Source organism: Microplitis mediator, chromosome 9, assembly GCF_029852145.1.
Source record: "Microplitis mediator isolate UGA2020A chromosome 9, iyMicMedi2.1, whole genome shotgun sequence".
NCBI lineage: Eukaryota > Metazoa > Arthropoda > Insecta > Hymenoptera > Braconidae > Microplitis > Microplitis mediator.
Window position 1 is genome coordinate 11,455,734 of NC_079977.1, and position 24,613 is coordinate 11,480,346.

At 34.8% G+C, this 24,613-nt stretch overlaps 2 protein-coding genes across 2 annotated transcripts; both read right to left on the reverse strand.

Annotated features, from left to right (window-relative positions):
- Positions 1 to 3,248: 3,248 nt before the first annotated feature.
- LOC130674818 (uncharacterized) lies at positions 3,249 to 7,867 on the reverse strand. Its single transcript, XM_057480239.1, has 2 exons — positions 3,501 to 7,867; positions 3,249 to 3,434 (listed from the first exon to the last, which is right to left on the reverse strand). The coding sequence occupies exon 1, from the start codon at positions 7,838 to 7,840 to the stop codon at positions 6,776 to 6,778; it is 1,065 nt and encodes a 354-aa protein (XP_057336222.1). The 5' UTR covers positions 7,841 to 7,867; the 3' UTR covers positions 3,249 to 3,434; positions 3,501 to 6,775.
- Positions 7,868 to 8,009: 142 nt separating this feature from the next.
- Positions 8,010 to 14,415, reverse strand: LOC130674157 (uncharacterized). The gene is made up of 6 exons (XM_057479424.1): positions 14,404 to 14,415; positions 11,203 to 12,070; positions 10,633 to 11,106; positions 9,051 to 10,563; positions 8,088 to 8,945; positions 8,010 to 8,025 (listed from the first exon to the last, which is right to left on the reverse strand). Exons 1-6 carry the CDS (start codon positions 14,413 to 14,415, stop codon positions 8,010 to 8,012), a joined length of 3,741 nt encoding a protein of 1,246 aa, XP_057335407.1.
- Positions 14,416 to 24,613: the final 10,198 nt, after the last annotated feature.

Sequence of the window (24,613 nt, forward strand, 5' to 3'; positions counted from 1 at the left end):
AGATTAGGCTAAATACCTAGGTTTAGTTTTAGTCTTGTAAGGCCAGTTCAAGTAAAAATTAAATAAAAGACGAGTCTCAAGTAGAGTTAGCAGGGTCAGACTCACGAAAGCTATATCCACCACCTTAAATATAGTTTGTACGTTTACCCCGACGTTACAATACATAGAAAAGTTGGGGTTTTTTTTTTAATTCTCTATAACTCAGCCGCATTTTAAGTTATCGAGTATTACTCTTCAAAAGTCTTCTCAATAGTTTTACTCGGATTCTACACTAATGGAAAAAATTAAAGGATCAAAAAAAAATTATAAATTTTTAGGTGATTTTCAGCAGGCTCTAACTTTGAGAGAAATGGTCGTACAAGAAAAGAAAAAAAAGGAAATTATAGCGCCAAGTATCTACTTTTTGGATTGGAACTTCAAAATTTTTTAGCGTCAGCAGTATTTGAGTAATCTTAGAAAAACCAACGACAAAAAAATTTTCAAATTTTTTTAATTTTTTTTTTTTGGTCTCCGGGCGTGGAAAAAATTACTTTTGCTTAACCACTATGAGGACCGGATACCTTCATTATTCAGCTTTAATTTCTTTTTTTATGGACCTTGATACGTCCACTTCTCGCCGAGATATCGGTCTTCAAATGGAAAAGGATCCTTTTGTCTTTGATTATCGATATCTCAGAAACCAATGATCGCACAGAAAGTCAATGGTGGGTTTTAAAAACTTGAATAAATTCCCTTTGATGATTAGCCATTGCTTTTTCCAAAAAAAAATTATTTCCTATCGTCACATGAATTTAAAAATGCAACAAAAAAAGGGCTTTTTGTGGTTTTTTGGAAAATCAAGCGCTGAATCGAAAATATTGTGGAAATCGATAATGTTGACTGTGTATTTTACAGTTCAATATGTCCACAAAAACCCTGCAGAAAGCCAGATTAATCCAACCAGCCGTTTTTTTGTTTCACGCGATCAAATTTTTAAAAAAATTAAAGGATCACGTTTTTTGCTCTGAAAAGCTCATAATGTTTAACAAGATGAAAACAAACATTTCTTCGGAGCTTTGTCCACAATTTTATTGCAGACAGAGCTTTAATTTCCAAAAAAGAAAAAACATTTTTTTCGAAACAAAATTTTCAAAAAAAAAAATTTTTTTTTTGGAATAACTTTAGGCAATTTACAAAACCAACACCCAATAATTTTTAACACGTTTACGTTGCTGCATTCCGTGATTTTACTGATCTCTCAGTCATTAGTTGAAAAAAAAATTTTTTTTTTTTGATACTCTTCAAAAGTCTCTTCAATAGTTTTACTCGGATTCTAATTGTTTTTTCTGTATTGGTTCGGAAAATAATTTTTTTAATAATAATTTGGGTTTTTAGTTGATATTAACTAAATAATGAAATTTACAGAAAAAGTTCAGATAACGATTTTTCAGGAAATTTTATTCGCTACAAAAGAGGTCCTCTTAGTTAAGTGGCTTGAGTTCTCTGTTCACGTGATATAGGGATTTTAGTAATTTTGTAAATAAAATATTTATCAAAAATTTTTCCGAAGTTCATCAATTTGGCCCCTTCTGATTTTAATGACTGGATTAAATTGATAAAAGGAACATTATTTACTGATTTAAAATTGAAATGAAACAGCATTGGGTGGAATTTTTTGACAAATATTTTATTTACAGAATGACTAAAATCCCTATATCACGTGAACAAAGAACTTGAGCCACTTAATTAAAAAAAACCTTTTTTTTTCAATTTTTTTAAATTTCCTACAAAATCGTCATCTGCACTTTTTCTGTAAATTTTATTATTTAGTTAATATCAACTAAAAACCCAAATTATTATTAAAAAAATTATTTTTCGAACCAATACAGAAAAAACAATTAGAATCCGAGTAAAACTATTGAAGAGACTTTTGAAGAGTATCAAATTGCCTAAAAAATGCCGCAAACGGCGACCCGGTAACTTAAAATGCGGCTGAGTTATAGAGAATTAAAAAAAAAATCCCAACTTTCCTATGTATTTTAAATGGGAAAATTTCAAAATCAAATATAAAGTACTTAAAATTAAAATTAAGGGCTGCAACTTGCACGGAATTTTTTTTTCAATGTCTAGAACAATATTTTCAAGTGGGAGTGAAAAAAAAAATTTTGGAAAATCCAAATGAGCATGCCTTAAGCACTCATGTCATACACGAATATTTAGATTGAATGTTTACATTAGTATATTTGTTAACTTTTTCACATAGACTCCTATACTTTTTTTTTTATTTTTTCTCAACAACCATCCTCATCTGTTCCTCGGGTCGCACTCACGGCGAGAAACGGTGCTATCCTTGTTGCACTCGTGATAGTAAAGCTATTGCAGTTTTATGTTTTTCTATGAAACAAATGAGAATTTCGAAGAAAATTGCTTTACTACGTAATAGATAATTCAAAAATCTATTACGTAGCAAAACGCTTTTTTCGAAATTCTTCTTTGTTAAGAAGAGAAATGTAAAGTTGTAATCGTTGAGGACGGCTGTTAAAGAAAAAAAAAAAAGCCATTCGGCAGCCGAAATGAAAGTAGATTTCTCATTATTTGATTATTTTTACCTTTCAAACAGAAGTTAATAATGAAATAAATTTTTTTTTTACATTTTTCAAAATTCTCAAGATATTAAATCAAAAAGAAAAATTAAGGTATAAAATTAAGTTAGTTGAAATTTTTTTTGTTCTCAACGCTAGACAGCCAAGAAAAATACATTAACATAATGGTCAAAAATCAATTTTTGTGATAAAAACAGTAATTAATCAACTTAAAATTACTTTTAATTAGTTCCGTAATAATTTTTTGATTTGACAGAGTGATTATTTTTACATTTTAACGAATATTCAGACTGTCAGATTCAATTTAACGTGACAAAATTGGGATTTTCATTTTCAAGCAATAGTAGACCATACTTACGCGCGTCGCGTTTAAGGCATATGCAATACTAAAAAAAAAAATGTTTATTACTTCAAGTTAAGGGAATATTTTTTTTTTATATTACTGTTTTTTTCATATTTTTAGTAGATTACTATGAAATTTAACCAGTGCATTTATCCTTGTGATGAAATTTACGAAATAAAAATTTTTATTTTTAAAGTATTTTCGACACATCACTTGATATGTAAATTAATGAATAGCACTGTAAATAATTTAATTTGGAATGTCTTTTATTTGATTGTATTCTGACAAATTGTTTTGGTATAATTCGTTCGTATCATAATTAATGTACAAAGTATTTACCAGTTCTTTACGGTTAACTCTCCTAAAGTTATCAAGAGTGAAACTACAGTTATTTGGTCGGGCAACTAAGAAGTGAGTATTGTCTGTATTTATTATCGTTAATATTTCTACAGATTTTGTAACTGTAGGTCCTACTTCAGTAATAATTTGTAGTTTCGATGAGATTTCATCTACGGAAAATAAAATTAATTTAGCTTCTAATGCGTTAGTTAATGCAATTATTGAGCCTTCATTACCCCAAATTCCATCACCAGCTATCATTCGTACAAAATCATCTAAAGCTGAACTATCTAATGCACTAAAATTATTATCTGTTCTGACTTCTATTATTTTTGTTGTACATAACACTTCATAATAGTAAGGATTCGCTACAATATGAGCAATAATGAAAATTTTAAGATCAGAATATTTTTTTTCATCGTGAAGCAAAAGTTCAGCAACTGATCGATAGAAGCAATTTCCGTCAGCATCTACACAGAAAAAAAGGATTACTTGAACTAAGGAATTTACGTTCTTCCCAAATTTTTTCTTGAATCAAGCTTACATTTTGTTTTTGATTCAAATAACAACAAAATTTGGATTTAGAAGCTAATTTCTTTATTGAATAAATAACTATCTCGATTCAAGAATAGAATTATTCAGCTTGAAAAACTTTTGTTTTTGTTTAAAAACATTTCAGACTTATCTCAAGTATTTTTTTATTCGGTTTAAAGTATTTAGATTTTTGATTCCAGTATTTTTTCTTGGCTTAATATAATTTAATTTTCGACTCAATTATTTTTTTTTCTTGGTTTAAAGTGATTTGATTCTCAGCCCAAGTATTTTTTTCTCTTGGTTTTTCAAGAAATAATTTTTCCTGTTTAAAAAAATTATTTAACTCTGTACGACTTATTTATCCCTCCCTGGAGAGGTTAAAATGTCATTTTTTTACCATCGGTAAAGAAGGAATTTTAATTTTTTTGACGTATAATGGGACTCGAACCGCCGACCCTTAGATAGAGATCCAGTTTGAGTCATGTGCTTTAGACCACTCGGACACCACACGCATTTGAAAGTAAAAATTTATTCTTTTACTTAAAGCTATTCAGTATTATATATATTTAAGACTAAGCTAAAAAATTCCTTTATTGAATAATAATAAAAAAAATTTTGCCTTCATTTGTAAACCATCAAGTTTTCTTAATTTAAGAATATTTTATTTTAAATTAGAATAAAACAAATATAGTTTCACTCGGAAATTCCGAAAATAGCTGAATTTATAATAATTAAAATATGTACTTGCTAAACTTACAAATAATTATAACATATTTGAAATAATTATTATTATCTTGCTTTTTAAATTTTATCTACTAAACCTTATAGCGTGGACAAAATATTCATTTCTTGTGTAGGAGCGACAAAGATAGAGTACTGAGAAAAGAGTGGGAGAACCTCTGCCTGAATCCAAGAGAAAACTTACTTGGCTTAAGCTCGCAGTGCTCTTGGTTCGAGATTTGTATTTTAGTTCAAGTTATAACTGTTTATTGACTTAAAACATCGCATTACTTTATTCAACGTTGTAGCTTTCTTGTACTGAACATTTATATTTTTTGGTTAAAGTAACAAATATATTACAGTAAGGAACAATATTTATTAAATCAAGAAATTTTAATTATTAAATTAAGTAACTCAACTGTTGAATCAATCTTTGAAAATGTATTGAGTCAAAAATTTTTTTTTTTCGTTCAAGATTTAAAATCCAAGGAATTTTTTTTACTTGCGTCAAGAAAATCTCGTTTTTCATTCCATACCTTCAAAAGTTTCTTGGCTTGAGAAAAATTTCTTTGAGCCAAATAATTTTTTTTTCTGTGTACATTATCAATGTGAAAGTTATTTAGGAGAATTTTCGAAAACCGTAGTTTTAGTATTCTCTTTTTTGAAGAATGATTCCCTATAAAATTTGTATAATTTATTACGAACTTGCTTTTAATGTTATCGATTATTTTGAAAACTACATGCTCATGGCTTTTTAAGATATCATTTACTTCTTTAATAGATTTAGTAACATAAATTTGATCTAAAATCTCTTGCACATTCAATAAATCAGGCTCATCAGAACTGTTTATTTTCTCCTGAATATTGATACCACTTTGTGCTTCACGAATATCAGTACTAACAAGGTTGATATTCGACTCTATATTAATTTTAATAATGCGTGAGCCTTGCCATGTCTCTCCATCAAACATTGGCGAATTGAATTTTCTATGTGCTGCGATAAAGTGCCATTAAACTTCATTTATTATAGTCAGTGGCACGGCTGAAGATGTATTACTTGGTATATATTTGATAATACTACTTTTTTTATGTGTATATCGGTCGACACCAATAACAACTATGATTACTTTCAGAGCATCACTCATAGCATAAAGTGAGCCTTCGTTTCCCCATTCATAATCACGGGCTACCATTCGCAAGAAATCATCTAATTTCGGAAACTCCATATCATGTGTATGTTTATCTTTTACTGAAATACAACCACGAGAAATCAAAGTTTCATATTTGTTTTTATAACAAGAAGCAAAGTATATGATATATAGTTTGATCTCTAAATATCTGTCTTCATCGTGAAAGATTAATTCAGCGAAGGTTCGAAATAAACAATTACCATCAGATTTAACATCAGTTAACACAAATGTATCATTAAGTATACGATTCATTTGAGCATTAATGATTGGTAATCTACCTGTTTTTAATGTATATTTCGTAGATTTACTGTAATTACAATGATTTCTCAGTGAATTTGGCATATTTTGTTTGGAAATTTTGCAAATTTCAGTAGAAAGCTTTGAAATAATTTCTGTATTTTGATTCAAAACTATTTCAATTTCTTGTAGAGATGTGCTTGCCACGATTTTTAGTAAAATTTTTTGAATTGAAAGAATTTCTTCTTGATTTCGAACTTTTCTTTGTATTTTTTGAGCAACATCACTTTTTTTCTTTATATTTTTATCAGAATTTTTCTGACTCAATGGATGTGCCATCCTTTCACAATACTCGTTCTGTATTTTGTTTGTATTTAATGAAGTGTTTAAATTGGTATTCTTGTTTATAACCCTTTTCGAATTTACCAAATTTGTATTTCTATCACTTGGACAATCCTTTCTGTCAAAGAGTCCACAACTATAGTTTTTGGATTGCTAACGTGCGATAACCTCGGATGAGAAATGAAAATTCTTTTCTTAACTTTATTTAGCTTGTTACAAAAGAAAATAGGTTTGTGATCTGAAGTTATACTTTCATAAGTACCTGACACATAATTGTCTAAATTCGTAAATATTACATCGATTTGTGTATTGAAGTTAGTAGTAGAAATTAAAGGAGGTAGTGCTCTTTTTAAATCCTTAATTTCATTCATGTACTTTTCTAACCATGAAACATCATTGCTGTAACAATCTTGATTGAAGTCACTAATAATTAGCATATTATTGTTTGATTTACAAGATCTAATCATATTTTCAATAGATTCTTTAAGTCATTTCCGAAAAGAGTCAGGTGACGCATAACCTCCGATAATAAGTAAGTCATTTATGACTAGACTTACTAAATCAAGATGTTCAATTTTTTTATTGTCATTTGATTGAATATTTTGTGTGAGATTATCGACAACAGTAACATCAAGATAATGTTTTTTGTACACAATCAATCCTCGAAGGAACTTTTTATTTATATTGTTTCCATCTGATCTATAAATTATTTCATAACCATCAATTACGATATTGTCAGCAGGCACTGTACGTGCTTCGGCAAAAATCATAATATCTGCCCCATGAAACCATATATCAAATCGAACACAACCAATGTATTTATGTAGCGATAATGCATTATGAAAAACGATTTTAATGCCTTCTAAATCATCTGAAGGCTGCTCAAACGTTATTAAACGTTTTTGAATTTTTAAGCGATCTAGTTCTACTTTTAGATCGCTGGTATTGTCTAAAGGAGCTGGAGGTTTAAACTTTCCCTCAATATAAAGATTACCATGATGTCCAACACGGCTGTACGCAACGTATTGCATCATTCGTGTCATGCCTGAATTATGAACGCAAACAGACGAAAAAGTTTGGCTTTGGCTTTTATGAACGGTCATACCTTCTGCTAAAATTAAAGGAAATTGTTGACGAGCAGCCAATTTAGTACCAATGGCAATATCAGAAATTATAACTGGATAAATCGGAACAAGATTCATGTTTAAATTATTATTTTTCAAATAAGATAAGTGTTCACTTCGAGTTGATCGTCCAATATTACTTGATTCAAATTCCAACCAAATTATCAAAATTTCTTCTGAGTTTTCTTTTTTAGTGACGTGTCTTAAAATACCTGATGCTCCATTCACTAATCCTTCAGAAGTCTTTATATTACGCGTGATCATCAATTTAGTACCAATTTTGACAGAAATCGTCAAAGGCAAACCACCAGTGCTTTTTGTAGGTAATTTTTGAAGAGCAGCAAGTGTTTTTTGAATATTTGCTTCACTTATTCGTTTCTTACCTTGAATGTTATCTTTAGCATTATGCACAAACAATTCACCTGGCATATTGGCTACTTTTTGATTATTGTAATAATCAGCATCTTTATTTGTATAAAAAAGATGAATAGCATCATGAGGAATATTTTTCAAGTTGCAGCGTGATTGTATTAATTGTATATCTTTATCAGTCATTGTACCCATAGAGAGATTATTTAAAGCATCAATAAAATCCTTATTATCTTGTCGCATAACTTTTGTTAATTCAAAGTATTCAAAATCATGCCAATTATCAGTTGCAAATAACTCACTATACTTGGGATCAGCAATATTTGGCTTAAAAGGTTTACCAGCATATTGTTTGTCCCACTGTAATTTCTTGTCTCTCAAATAATGATGTGCTGTATAATAAATAGGTTTGTCCATTACAGGAGGAAGTTGTCTTAAGTCTCCAACAAATATAACTGATAAACCACCAAATGGTGAGTTATTACCAGTAATTTGTTGAAGACGAGTATCAATTTGATTTAAGCGATTACGACCAATCATTGATACCTCATCTATAATTATAACTTTTACATAACGCATTTCGAATCTTAATGACGTGACAGTGCTTGAGCTTAATGCTGGCAGGTTGCCTCTTTTATTATCAGAAGGTAAAACATAACAGCTATGATCTGTAATACCCCCAATTATAAATGCAGCTTTTCCTGAAGGAGCAGCTAAAACAACTCTTGGAGACGAAATATCTAAGCAAGGAATTTGTTTGGTACAATAATTAGTAATAGTTTGATATAAAAGTTTAATTAGAAAAGATTTTCCAGTTCCAGCTTGACCACAGATAACTAAGCGTATCGATACGTCAAGTTTTTGAGCATGCAAGCAATGCATAGTAATTTGTAATTGTTGTTCATTTGCTTTTAAAAGCAGTTCTAAGATATTACTTTCCTCCATAACTGTTGGAACGCTAATCTTGTAATCTTTCTCTGTTGATTCAGGATTTCCATCTTTATTAATTTCTGTAAATATATCAGTCGACTCATTGAAATTCGATTCATTGTCATTAACAATGAATTTACCATTTTCATCTTCATCGTCAGTTTTGTTAGCTTCAGCCTCTTTAACAAGATCTTCAATATAATTTGGATCCATTTTATATATTAAAGCTCGATTTCTGTTAATTAAGTCAAAATTTTTTTCTAATAATTTTTTCATTTCATTTAAACTTAAAGCTTCAATCTCATTTTTTTCATGACGGAATGGCAAATATAAAAGTAACTGTTCTCGATAGTAATTTTCTTCATCTTGATATTTATTGTAATGCTGCGTTCTCAATATTTTACGCTTAGAACATTGTTTCGCAATGTTTTCTTCATAATCACTATCTTTATTATCATCACAAGCACTGAGCTCATTTTCTGAATGATGTTCTTTTTTTACAGATTTTGATTTTACAATAATTTTATTAAGATTATTGAACCCTGTAGCAACATCAGCTAAGCATAATGACTCATATTGCTTCTTTCTTTTACTATATTTTTCAATAATATCTTCTTGATAGATATCTGTCAAATCAGGTGCCATCTCAGATAATTCTTTGTTATTCTTTACTACTCTAGTTCTTTCGTCAGAATGAAAAGTAGGCACTATGACACCATATCGACTAGATTTGAAACCTGGTATATGAAGGACTATACTGGCAGCTGCTTGTCCTGCTAATACCCTTTTATTTATAAAAGCATTTCCTATTATTTTTACTTTTTCTGAATTTGTATAGTCTCCTTGAGCAAATTGTTCAGTTAAATTTCTAAATAATTTTGCCATCTCTTTTTCGACTTTGACTACATAATCGGTTAAATAAGTCACACATGCATATGCATCACAGATAAATTGAATGTCCATGTTTGATCTAAGTAAATTCAAAATATCTGGATTATAAGCATTAATCAAAATCTCATTACTTTCACGTTTCAGAAATACGCGAGTTGTTTGTAAAGGATATCTAGCAGCTTCAATGTATTCAAGCTCAGACAACTTAAGTTCAATTAAAAGTTGTGCAAATGAAATTTTACGTGGACTTTTGCTTAGTTCATCAAGATAATCGATAATTTTTTGAAAATTCAATTTTACTCTTGGAGTTCGTTGATCTGATGGTAGCTTAGTTAAAATTTTTGTTTCTGGCATCGGCCACATCGGATAATGAAAACGAAATTTTTTCAGATTTTTCGAACCTTTGTAACATGTAACGGTATGCTTATGATGTTGATAATAGATTACATATGGATTATCCTGATCTAATCGACATGTAATAAATTTATCGATGAATTGAACACAATCACTTATAGAATTACCATCTTCTGGATTATATGTTGGAGCGTCATTTAACCAAAATAGCATGTGCCGATGTAAAGTTCCTTTTTGCTGAACTTCATCTTTTTGAACATAATCTTCAACATAATTAACTTTGAAGGGACCAGATATTTTCTGAAGACAGTTTAGTATATTATTAAAATAACGATTAATATAGCGTGCACAAGTGACTGGGTTATTGCGTATTAAAAGAAGTTTTCCATTATAGTCAATCTCAAGCACGTCTTGTAAACTAATCTTTTTATCGTATTGATCTTCATAGAGTTGCTGTAATACATAAGGCGCACTCTCTAGAATGATAGAAAATGTTACAAATAAAGTCGCTGGACCGATTTGTGATATTTTAGTAATCAAAAATTTCTTCTTGTCCTCTAAGTAAGCAGGAGAACCAACAATAGGCTTCAAAAATTTATATGCTTTGTCTTTGTTAATTAATTCATCAACTATTTTTTTTTGTAAGACGTCTCCAGCTTTTAAAGATTCATTTTTACATCCTCGACGAGTGACAAAATTCATTGAATCTCTGGTACGTTTTTGAACTGTCATTTGACCCAATAAAAGAACAAACGTGGGATCGATTCGACAACGAGAATCATTGTGCGTGAGCCATAATTTATGTCTTTCATTAGCTGAAAGCATATTTGCTTCATCAAAAGGCTCTCCCCCGAATATTTGTGGAAAACAGAAAATTTTATCGGACGGAATGTCGTACATTTGCACCGGTCGTTTGTTTTCACCCGGTGCAATAATTCGAGTCAATTCTGCTGCTTCTCGGTTTTGATCAATGACTAAAACGTCATCCATGTCAAAATTTCCCTCACAATCATTATCTTTAAAATCATCATCGTCATCATTGAATTTTGTGAATATTTCATTTTGAGATTTCAAAAGATATTCTTTATCTTTCTCATCAACTACAAAAGAAAATTCTTTTTGAGTAAATTGGGTGAAAAATTCTTCATTTTCTTTAATATCATATAGTTTATATAATGTAGAATTTGATAAAAATTCCATAGATTTTTTTATATCTTCAACGACTACATTTTCAGCCATATAATTACCATTGTATCCCTTTTTACGTTTAAGAAGAATTTGAATCACTTGAGTATCCCTCGGATGTCGAGGCAAACATTTCATCATTTCCCCAACTTCAACTTGAATATTCACAATACTTCCTCTAATAGACAATTGAGGGTTAACAGTAAACTGTTGAAGAGGAACAATTTGCATAAATGGTAACCAAGGTGATACTAATCTAGCTCCAAGAGGACTCAAACGTTTTAAATAATCGGGGATTTCTATGAAATAAAAATTTTTTGTAGCAGCTATTTTCGAAATATTGCTTCTTCGTAAATAATTCCAACAATAATCACAAAGAAATTCAGATTCTTTGAAATAATATGAATGTTTGTCCATAGCTTTTTCAGTAATAAGTGTTCGTTTGTAGTTTGTTAATTTAGTGATGCCATCATACAACTTACGCATACAGCAAGTACAAATTGTAGGAGTTTGGTGTTGTTTAGTTATTACTTTTTTATATAACTGAGCAGTTTTATTACCTTGCTTAGCTTTTTTTGTAAGTTGTGTAGAATATGTATTAAAATAATTATTTAACTCATTCCTCCGTTTTCTGCGTTCTATTTCTTTTTCAAGCTGACGTTTCCTGGGATCAGATTCTAAATCCAATCGAGCTTTTTTTTCTGGTTCATTGTTATCATTATTTACTTCATTTAACTGTCGTTTTCTACGACCAGATTTCAGATCGAAGTGAGATTTTATTATTGGTTCTTCTCTATTATTATCTACAACACTTCCATCAGGATTTTTTGGAATTCTTTCCCCAGAATGTTTGTACTTCTTAGAATGATTGAGACTATAATTATGATCAGTGTCAAAACCACGAAAATGAGATTGAAACAGTTCATTGTTCTTTGAAACATTGTTATCATTACAATGAATGATTATATTTTCCTCGTCATCTAAGTTTTCTTTTGAATAACATTTCAAATTTTCTCGTGATCTGTCTCGATTTTTCTTTTTTTTTAAATTTAATTTTATTTCTTTTTTTTTTTTTCAACTCCAAGATTTTGGAATTGTTCATCCGCACGCAAATTATATATCAAATTGCGTTGTAAAAGACGTCGTTTTGTATAGGGTTGTTTCCCTTTTTTAGGCATATTATGAAAACATTAATTGTTTTAAAATATGATATTAAATACTAATTAATCGATTAAAATTGAACTAATTATTTGTATTTAAAGTCGCTGAAGGCAGACTAGACAATCTTTATAAAGTTCCAAAACGCAGGCTAAATGTATTTATCCAAAGTCGCAGAACGCAGACTAGATATATTTATTCAAAGTCGTAATAGGGCAGACTAAAGTCATAAAAACGCAGACTAAAGTTGCAAAAAGGAAGATTGAAGTCGCAAAGAGGCAGAGTGGAGTCGCAAAAAGGCAGACTGAAGTCGCAAAAAGGCAGACTGAAGTCGCAAAAAAAGGCAGTCTGAAGTCGCAAAAAAGGCAGACTAAAGTCGCAAAAAGGCAGACTACGATCGCTACTAGTGAAAAAAAATCCCTGAAAAAAAAATTATTGGGTAAGAAAAAAAAACAAAGAAAGAAAAAGAAACAGGAAATTATAGAAAAAAGTTAATAAAAATAAAATTTTAAGCAACAAATGAACGAAAAAATGAAAAGAAAATAGTCTCGTAAGATAAACACAAAAAATAAAATATTCGTCAGATTTAATTTAATTAACAAAAAAATTTAATGCAAATAGCGTTTAAGTCGTGTAAATTCATATTTATAGTAAAAATAGGTTAAAAAAAAATTATTGGGAAAGAAAAGAAAAGTAAATACAAAGAAAGAAAAAGAAACAGGAAATAATAGAAAAAAGTTACTGAAAAAAAAACTTCAAGCAAAAGATGAACGAAAAAAAGAAAAGAAAATAGTCTCGAAAGTTAAACACAATAAACACAAAAAATAAAATATTGGTCACTTTTAATTTAATTAAAAAATAATTGCTGCAGAAGCACTAAAACTTTTATAAAATGTAGGTGATTAGAAAAAAGGGAAAAACATTGAAGTATTTAATTATACGGTTTAATTCACAATAAAAGCTTAAAGAAAATAAAGTTCCCTGCTGACAACATAACGCCACTGAACAAATGATTTATGTAACAAATCAGGTGATCATTCAAAAAATCATTACTTACGGAAAGATACGTCTAGAGGTCACTATTGGCTAAATCTAATTATCCAAACAATAAGCAGTGTTTATTTGATGCTTCCAAAAATTACTAATTTTATCTATTAATTTATTACTTTAATGTAATTATTATGTTTTTCTATTTACTCTAGTTAAAAAGTTGTAAATTAAAAACATAAAACTACTCTTTAATTGTTAATATTGAAAATAACTAATGGGAAAAAAATTGACAAAAGAACGAATAAAATAAGAATTAGAAAAATGCGGGTGGAATTAGCAAACAGTAAATTTGTGAAAATTTTTAGATAAATTTTTTTTAGTTTATGTTTATAAAAAAAATTATAAAAAACAAATTTTTGGATAAATTTTAACTTAATAGTTGCTAAGAAAAATAAATTTTGAAATAAAAAAAATTTAAGGGTGAAATTAGTCGATGGCAGATTTTTGAAAATTTTTGGATAAATTTTAACTCAATGGCTGTAAGAGAAAATTGCATGTGAAATGAATTTTTTCAAATTTTTATGTGCGTTTTTTTAAATAATTTTTTTTTGTAACAAACAAATAGTCTAAAAATTATATGTTATATTTACAAGAAATAAATTTCTAAAAATTATATGTTATGAGAACTAAAAAATACATTAAAACTGACGGGGTAAATAAAGATACACTTTATCTTTATATTTTATTTCATATAACTGTTATAAATAAGACATTGACCATTAGTTATTCATGTTTTCTTATAAACTTTTACACAAATGTTTATCCGTTTTTTAAAATAGAGTTTGTTAGGTACTAATAGTTAACGAAATAAAGTAAAAAAATATAAAATATTAATGCTATTTCAAAGTAAAACTAACATCACGAATTATTGTTCAATCAAAATAGAACTTCTCGTCATCTTAACGATAATTTTAAAGGCAAAAGGCAATATAATTTTATATTTTTACGTTTATAACATTTATAAAATAATATAATAAAGCGATGGTAATAGTAAAGACAATATTATCTGATTAAATAAACCATAGTATTTGTTTTAATCTCAAATAATTAAATACCATAATTGTCATTTCAAAGGAACTTTGGTTTTAAACTTAAAAATTTATACTATAACAAATACTAGTTTAAATTTCGCGACGGAGACGCGAATTATCCCAGCACTGTATGCGGTCACCCACGTGTAAATCAAAAAAAAAGAAATTAAATTAAATTTAATAAACTCAAAGTCCGAAAAAAATAAAACGTTGATAAATTTAACTTCAATTAAATTTTAAATTAATAAATAAATAATAGTGTTATTAAAATTGTAAATAATAAATTATAAAGTGTGCCTGGACCAGCTCCTCAGGCTGGGTTAGTGCACGTAGGCGCCAGACCGTTTCTCGAAAACGGACAAAAAATTTTTATCAGGGGGAAATTTGCGAGGGAAAATCCGAGCGAGTACAGCCAGTAACAAGGCGGATAAAATCGAAAGAAATAATAAAGAGAGAAATAATCAAGAAAAGAAAATAATAAATGCAGTTAAATATATATAAAATAATGAAATAAATTAAATATAGCAGGAAAAGACCCAGGAAAATAAATATCAAGTATTTCCCCGAGAATTGTTGGATCCAATTGTTTATAAATATTATCAGAAAATCTTTGATACAATTTTTCACTTATTACAAATTATAATCGTTAACAAACCCCTGGGGGTCGACTCTATACAATGCAAAGAATTTCGAATTTAAATCCAATAAATAATATAAAGATATAATAATAATAATTCCCTTAAACAAATTAGACAAAATGTCAATAAAATATTTATCACCACCTTAGGTTACCCCTTTACACTTTACAGGGGGAGAAAGATACGGTGCACACTCACTCTCAATATCAATTCCCAGAAAATCATTACATAAATTATTTTAAATAAATAATTATTCTTCTTTCAACAATTATAAATAATCAAAAATATAATATAAATTGCTTAACCACTGGGGTAAATAAAAAGAAAAATCTAAATAATAATTCGGGGTTAATTAATTAAATGATAATAATAACTGTACTAAATTATAATATAAATAATAAATTAATAATAATAATAATTCCACTTAATAATTATTATTATTTGCCCAGGAATTTTTCCTGTGAATTATTACGTCGCCGGCTTAGGAATTTATTTTCTTAGCCGGCGTATAGCTATAGCTATAAGTATATAGATATAGGTAGCTATCGATATATCGATATATCGAACTACCGCAACCGCGCAATTTTCAGTGTTAAATCATAAGTTAAACAAAATATAATTATTTTATCACCCTCAATTCTTTTATGAATTCAAATGTATCATTCAGGGGTATCTAACACAAAATTAGCCAAATTATTCGCGTCGCGAATGCCAACAATTCCCGGGGAGTTTACAGGTAACAATGCATGGAGAGAAATCAAAGTACTTACTAATTACTGCTTTCTTCCAAACGAAAACCCAGATAACCACGTACCCGGTGAATTTAACAAACAAACGTTACAAGCGTGACCACAAATAACAATGAAATTAACCGCAAATTAATTTATACACGAAAAACGTATCAGCAACGTAAAAATGAGAAACAGCGTCTGCTCAGTATCACTTTCCGTACCTTTCTGAGTACTTTATGGGCCCGCCACTTGTTGGCCACCCACGTGGCGCAACAATCGCCCTTAATTATAATTATCATTGTTACCTAGCCCCGGGCCTTTAAACTAATTAAATAAATTATAAAGACAATTTTTCCCCACCTGAATGATACAAAATAAATTAAGTACATATATTTAGTATGCATTTATACCAAAATGATAATTATAAAATATATATATAATTAAATAATAATTATTTAACACTGTATATTATCCATCGATATTCCAGGGGAAAATATCGATTTTTCCCCTCCTCTATGGTCACTATTTTCATCTCCTCAATACCTGGATACTCAATTAAAACTAAACAAAATAAAAACAATGATTGGGGCATAATGTGACCACACATTATGTCCCCTGAATAACGCAAAATCATAAATATTCCCTTATAAATGATAAATAATAAATGTAATTATTTTTAAATTAAAATTTAAAATTTTCGCACACACGTGCTCTCAGTCATACCGCGCGCATGCGCGAGCAAACGCTGTCTCACCGGCGTGGCAACGAAATGCCCGCGTAACCATTCAAATTTAAACTTAAATACTATTACTTATTTCTAATTAATTATTAATTAATTTGAATGGTTACGTGACACCCCCCCACCAAGCCGTGTTTTAGCCCTCTAAAATACGGGCGAGACTCTGCATTTCCCTCGCCGGCACAGCCACCTGAAAACCTGAAACTCAATATTTATACCTGGATCCTTTGTACTGGGTATAAATTAAACCAAAATATTCAAAAATACCAAAAGAAAATTAATAAATAATAAAAAACTCAAACGAAGTAAACCAACCTGTCACTCGCCAACTCGCATGAACCATCAGTGGAAAGGGGAGGGGGTGAACTGGTTTGTTCTCTTGATAAATAAATATAGAACTCCAATTTTTAATGGGTTGCGCCGTTTTAATAATAAATAATACAATAAAATATGGCATTATGCGCCAGGCGTCTTACAACGAGTTATTATCATAGAAAGAGAATTAAAGAAAATTATAATGTATGTAAATAGAGAAAGAAAAGGTAAAAAAAAATATAGAAGGCCTGCTTTTCGCCTTCCCTAGTGTCGAGGCCCCCCCCCCCCCACGGGCTCTTTAAGCAGCCTCCAAATTGGCCGTCTTCTCATCGCTCGGACCCATGGTGTATAGCCCGTAAACGCGGCGCATCCGGTCATCTGGAGTCGCCCAGACAATCCAATCTAGCTGGCTTAGCTGGTCCCCTAGTCCCCCGTGTTCCCCAGGGCAGCGATCTCCGCGCAGAACCCGAGAGCAAACCATACACCGGTCCCGTACAGCCAAGTGCAGCCGGCCGTGGGCCCCGGTACACTCTCCGGTGTAAAATGTAAGGCATTCCTTACAGAACGGGCGGTCCTCCTTGGGCTGGTTAATGCATCTTTTGGCCCCATGGCCCATCTGGCCACATCGTGCGCAACCCGGTGGTAGGTTGGATCGGCGCGCCATCTGACTTTTCAGCGCTCGAATCTTTAGCCCGACCAAAAGCGCCATGTGGGCCTTCCAGGTTTCGGACCCCCGGGGTATCATGTCAATACCCCCCTGTTCGTGGTACGTCTCCATGTACCTCATCATCTTTTCGTGTGACTGAGCCATCCCTAGATAATTATTTAAATTATTATATCAATTCCCTTGAGGGTGTAATAATATAGCCCAGACAAGCGATAGTGGTAGTCCCAGATAGCAGTAGAACCGTAGTAGATAAGCGACAGAATATTATTAAACAGTGATAGTGACAGATAGCGGTAGATAAGTATAGGAAAGTCAAGTAGTAGATATAGATAAGACATTCAACCATGCGACTGCATCGACCTGCCTCTGACGGACATTTTCAGCTCGTTTCACTAATTTTAAAAATTTCACGTGGCTGCGTCCAATATATTTGCCCTCGGGGGTCTCCATTTCAACGATAACTGGAGTTACCACCTTCGAGATGACAAAAGGGCCTGCATATCGCGGTGCAAGTTTACCCACAACCTGCTCACTCTTTTTCGATAAGACGTGGGTAGGTTTATACACGTGGTCGCCTATCTCAAATAAAATATTTCGACGTTTATTATTATAATAAGCCGCGTATCGTTCGGATGATCGTCGGATACGTTGGTTGACAATATCGCGCAACTCTACCATGCGATCCATCCGCTGTATCCAACCACTGCGGTCAACATCATTATCAGCCACAATATTATTGTCACCTGCAACTCGACAATGACGGATGGGGCATGGATCACGGCCCAAATTTAAATACGCTGGACTCACTCCGAGCGACTCATGTACCGCAGTATTATACGCGAACTGGAATTCATGAATATTTACGTCCCAGTCGCGATGATCATCACCCAAGTAACTCATAATCATGGTTTTTAAATTACGGTTGACTCTTTCAACCGGGTTAGCTTGGGCATGATACGGTGGGGTGGTAGTATGCTGAATACCACACTCTTGAACGAGCTCTACGACGTCTCGATTTAAATATTCTCGGCCGTTATCGGTCCAAAATACTCGCGGTACGCCCCAACGGTTAATAACGAACTGTCGAAAACTTTTAGCAACAGTTTTTCCGTTTGCAGCTCGAACCGGTACGCACTCGATCCATCGCGTGTATAAATCCTCGAAAACAAGTAAATAACAATACCCCGCGCGTGAACGCGTAAACGACATAGTATCAGCGGCCACGACTTCCCAAGGTTCACCTGGTATTCTCGGTGACATGAAACCAATCGGCTTTCGTTGAACCGGCTTCGACTCAAGACAACGTTCACAATTTTTAACATACTCTTGTATGTCACGAAACATTCCAGGCCAATAATACCTCAATATCGCCCGTGCGTATGTCTTTTGGACTCCCAAGTGACCTGCTTGCGCGTCATCGTGGACTGCCTGCAATATACGCTCTCGTTGGTCAGCTGGTATGACTAGTTTCCAATCATGGTCATCTTCTCCGAGTATCTGCCTCATCGAGTCAGGTCGTCTTCGATACAGTCTACCATTTTCATAATGGTAGTCAGGTAGTGCTTCCGGATCCGATATTAATAAACGACATTTCTCGTCGTACCATTCGTCATTTCCGGCCTCGCCCAGCGCGTTAACTTGACTCCCGACGAGTTCCTGGTCCTCGTAAATACGCAAGAGAGCATCTGGAGCCTCGTTCTCCGCCCCTTTTCGATATTCTATCTTCATATCGTACTCAGAGAGCTCCATAGCCCACCGGGCTAATTTTCCCGTCGGGTCCCGCGCGTTCATAAGCCACCGAAGGCTGGCATGATCAGTTACGACTGTAAATTTAAAACCTTCGAGGTAATGTCTAAATTTACGTACGGCCCACACTACCGCTAGACATTCCTTTTCAGTCGTACTGTAGTTGGCTTCCGCGCTACTGAGTGCTTTACTCGCGCACGCAATCAAATACTCGCGATCGCCGTTGCGTTGAACTAGAACCGCACCGAGTCCACACTGACTTGCATCCGTATATAGTGTGAACGGTAATGTATAGTCCGGTGTCGACAAGACTGGAGCTTCTGCGAGTGCTTTCTTTAAAGACTGGAAAGACTCTTCCTCAGCTTCCGTCCATCTCCACGGTACATCTTTACGCGTTAAACGATACAGTGGGCCGGCCACGCACGCGACGTTTTTTAAGTGACGGTGATACCAGTTAATCATACCGTTAAAACGTCGGATTTGTTTGACATTTTTCGGCCGCGGGTAATTTAAAATTGGCTCTGTTTTCTCAGGGTCTGGCCTGAGTCCGTCTTTATCCAGTAAAAAGCCCAAAAATCGTACTTGGGGCTGACAAAATTTACTTTTATCGAAATTTAAAGTAAACCCGGCGTTGCGTAATCGACTCAAGACAACATCTAACATCTCAAGATGTTTCTGAAACGTCGGGGTGACAATAATTACGTCATCCAGATATGCAAAAACATATGGGGATAAATCTGGGGTAATTATCTTGTCCATTACGCGTTGAAAACTCGCCGGTGCGTTGCATAAACCCATCGACATACGTTTATACTGAAAAAGACCGCGACCGGGGACCCAAAAAGCAGTATATTTACGACTGTTTGGATTCATTAAAATTTGCCAGAACGCCGAGTTCATGTCGAGTGTCGTAATATAATGTGCGTCACGACATTTCTCGAGAATCTCGATCATATCCGGCGGTCGATATGTGTCCTTTTTCGGTTACAGTATTCACGTCGCGAAAATCTACGCACATGCGGTATGATCCATCAGGCTTTTTAACCATTATAGGCTGACTGGACCATTCCGATGCTGGAGCAGGCTCAATGATGTCATCGGCCAGCATTTTATCGATAGCCTCGTGTAATGCTTGCAAGTCTACTGGTGATCGGCGGTATACACGTTGTTTAATGGGTCGCTCGTCTTTGAGTCTTATCTCATGCTCGACTAGCGAGGTCAAACCCAAACCCGGTGGCATTAATTTACGCTGAGCGTCTAGAAATTCACGTAACTGCGCAGTCTCATTTTGCGTGAGCTCGTGTACCGCTGCGACGTTTTCAATACGCGGATTATTTTCAGGTTCAAACGTTAAATTATGCCAGGCACCGCCACGTATACGCCATAATCGGTTTTTTAAATCTAATTCCATATTAAAGTAATTTATGAAATAAGTACCGATCAAATTTAGATTTCCCAACCGAGGAATATAATGGACCGGAAATATGACCTCTTCAACGTCATCGAGAGTCATTTTTACATTTACCACGCCTCCACTCACGTCAGTCGTTCGATTTGCCATCCCAAAACGCGTCGGTCGAGCTTCAAAAAGACATGGGAACCCGTCATACATTAATTCTCTCGCGAAGTCGCCAAAAGCGGTCGTTTTTGCTCCGGTGTCAATAATTGCAACCTTTTCACGAGTACCGGCCCTGATAGTGACTTGGGGACGGGGTTTACCGTGACGTAATTTCCAAAAATCAGTATTTTCATCACCAGGTTGATTTAAAAATGATATTGCAGCAGCTGTTTGATCTCCTACCGCGGTAATTTCATCAAGTGTGGCATCCTCTTCACACTTGGCCTCGCACGGTGGATCAGAAACAGCGTGAATATCTGCCTGGACAACCATCTGACGTAAATTCATCGAAACCCGCTCCCTGGTGACTGTTATTGGAGGGATTGATGAACGTCCAGCACCGCCACCCTCTACTGGCGGGCTGCTGCGTCGTTTTTTGGTAACTGAAACGCATCGGGACGGCTGTCTACGTTACATACACAAGTAACGGCCGTCTTTCCAATTACACCGCATCTCATGCATATATCTTTGCGTGGCTCTTGACAATAATAACCCAAATGTCCAAGCGAGCCACAATTATAACAGAATCGCGGACGCGCGGGTCTGTTTTGCCCCGTTTGCCCTAAATTACGAGCAAAAGACGAGTTATTATTATTATTATACCCCGGAGGCATATGATTGACCCGGTTCGCGTTCATTGAGCCTCTCGGAGGATTATTCGGAGGCAGATTTGACGTCCTCGGAGGTTGTGGTGGCATTCCCGAGTTATTTTTCGGGATTGCGCCGCGGTTCTGCGCGTTTTGACTTTGTTGCTGGCTCGCTGGCGGGTTTTGCGTGTTCCCGCGTTGACTTGACATCTTCACTGCCCCGTCAGTGACTTGTTTCACGGGCTGATCAGATCCAGCAGGCATGACAGGTGCCAAATCCTGATCAGCAACTCTCGGTCGGCGAGATCTGCGTGATTTGCGCTTCTTTTTCTTCCCCTGGGCCGACTGTGAACCACTGGTTGACTCAGAGTGTTCTGCAGTAGTCTCAACGGCATGCATAACGGCTCGGTTATCCCTCGGAGGCCGAATGCCAGCAGAATATGAGCATTCTTTTATATTCGCTTCTTCTCTCGGTGGTGGTTGACGGTGGTTTCTCGCTGCTTTCCATCTTTCTTCAACCTGTGTGGCTTTCATTAACAGCGAATGATAAGTATCGAACTCCCCGAGTGGACAATGGTCCCAGTAGGCGGGTAACAACCCTTTTGTTGCCCGTTTAACCTGCGAGCGCTCCGATGGTGGGTGTCTCAGACGTGAATATAAATTCTGAAGGCAGATCAGGTAATCACGCGCAGTTTCTTTCGACCCCTGATTACGCGCACGAATATCAGCCCGAATTTCGCGTTGTCGACCGCCACTCTTAAACCACGTCAAAAATTCGGACAAACGAGTCCCAACTCGACCATCGGTGGCACTTGGCGCTGAACCAGACTTCAGCTTTACCTTTGAAGACTTCTGGGAGTACCGCGAGTCTGTCAGTGCGACGAATCCCAGCACTGCGCGTTAATACGACCAGACGTCTCAGAAATTCATCGCTGGTCATACTACCATCACCAGAAAACGATAATTTCCAATTTCTAGCGATTGCACCGTGATCTCGAGCAAACACCCGTGATGAATGGCGTTTTTCACGACCCGAGCTACGGTGGGAGTGGTATTCAGACGAGGAAGACGTATAACTGTCGTCTGAATCCGACTCACTCGATGAACTGCTGGGGTGTCGATCTGAATCTCTGCCACGGTGTTGATTCAGAGGTGTTTGAAAATGAACATGTGACGGGGTAGCAGGGGGAGGGGCACCCGATCTGGTATGTTGCCGTGGTGGTTGATTTGTGTTGCCACCAGGTTGTGTTGCCAGCGGATTCATCGCCTGATGATGCACGCGGGTGTCGTGTATGTTGGTAGACCTCACGTTGCGTCTAGAACTCGTGGTTTGAGTTACAGCAGGTATTGCGCTGAGCTCTGGCAACGTTGCAGGTACTGGTGGGCCACCATGTGGTGAAGACGCGCGAACTGAGTCAGCTCTCGCGGGTTGACTCAACATCTCGATCAACTGCTGCTGTCCGCGTTCCATCTTTTCTTCCAGCATGCGTAATGCCTGCACGAGTGTCGCCCCGGTGACATAACCGTCCATGCCGTTGGGAAATTCAGGTGCTTCCTGGCCAACTGGGATCAACTCATCCTTACTGAGACTCCAGGGGGCCCCGTAATCCCCGTCTTCGCGTCGCAACAACCGTTGAAAACGATCCCGGATGACCTCGCGGGTACCTGCTGGATTCACCTGCTGCAACAGCAGGTATCGACGAATCTCCTCGTCGGTTAATTCAGTCGCCCGCGCATCTATATCGCGAGACAACTCATCTCGAGTTGGATCCCAGGGTATATTCGGAATTCCCAGAGCCCGTTTATGATAACGATTCAACCGATCGCGTCGTTTATTCCTACCCCCTTCGGTCGATAACCCTAAACCGAATAATACCATCCGGATTTCGTCGTCCGGTCGCAGTAACATCCACGTGAGCTCAGATTCTGGTAGTGGAGCAGAGGAGTCGCGTGATTCCACACTTCGGGCCGTCCGTAACGCTCTCCCGCGCCCCCGGCCACGCCTATGCCCAGGGTCAGTCGCATGGGCAAGGGAAGTGTGTTCACCCACGATCTCTACCTCCCGACCAGATCGGTTCGCTCGATTCGGGACGATCGTCGGTATCATGTGTTGGGGTGCGAGTCCACGACTGTTTTCGAGTCTCGTGCTCGAAATATCATCATCGGTTCCACTCACGTGAGAATCCCGTTTCTCGTCAACATTCGCATTTTTATCATTACCCGCTTTATCCGCATCAACGTTAATTACCGCGTTATCATTATTAATCGCTTTGTCGTTATTAATCTCGTCGCCATTATTACTCGCGGTAGACTCGTCATCCGTAGCGCCACCACGTACCCGTATCGACGACATTATTTTAATCAGCCGATCGGATTCAGCAAAAATTTCTTGCCACGAATTCATTTTAAATATAAATATATAAACCGATTAAACGAAATAAATGCGTATAGAAATTAAAATAATTTGTAATTAATATAAATTAACAAAGCAAGTTTTTAAATATTATTTTATCCGCCAATAAAAAATTTTATTTAACCCACTCCTCCGTGGAAACTCGCAAATTTTATTTTTCACACAAAAATGCGTAATTATTAAATTAATGACCCCCTAGCCCCACGTTGGGCGCCATATAACAAATACTAGTTTAAATTTCGCGACGGAGACGCGAATTATCCCAGCACTGTATGCGGTTGTGACGGGTGAGCTGACGCCCATCCGTCTAATACTAATAACCAAATAATAGATAGATATATTTTAGTTCAGAAAGCAATACATTTTATTGTAGTTTCATTAGGCGCTATACAGCTGCACATAAATATCGCATTACATTAGTTACATTAAGTCTTACTTTTATAAAGACAATGCGATGAGCAGACGTTTCGCGTGGTCAGCAGTTTTGACTGTGGGAAGAAAAGAGTTCCGTTGGAGATGGCGAAGGGATATTTTCTTATGCAGCACGAAAAGAGTTCTCATGGGAAACGGCGGAGTGATATTTTGGAAACAGAGGATGCAATTGCAGAAGAAGAGTTAGTTACCATAGTTAAGCTGATTCGAATAGTCGTCTGCTCGCGCATAAATATTATATCTCTCTTATTTTACCGCTTTTATTACAGATCACTAAAAGAATACGTTTAATGCCGCTATTGTTGAATGAAAATATTGTATTAGTATCCGATTTATTTATGCTATCTT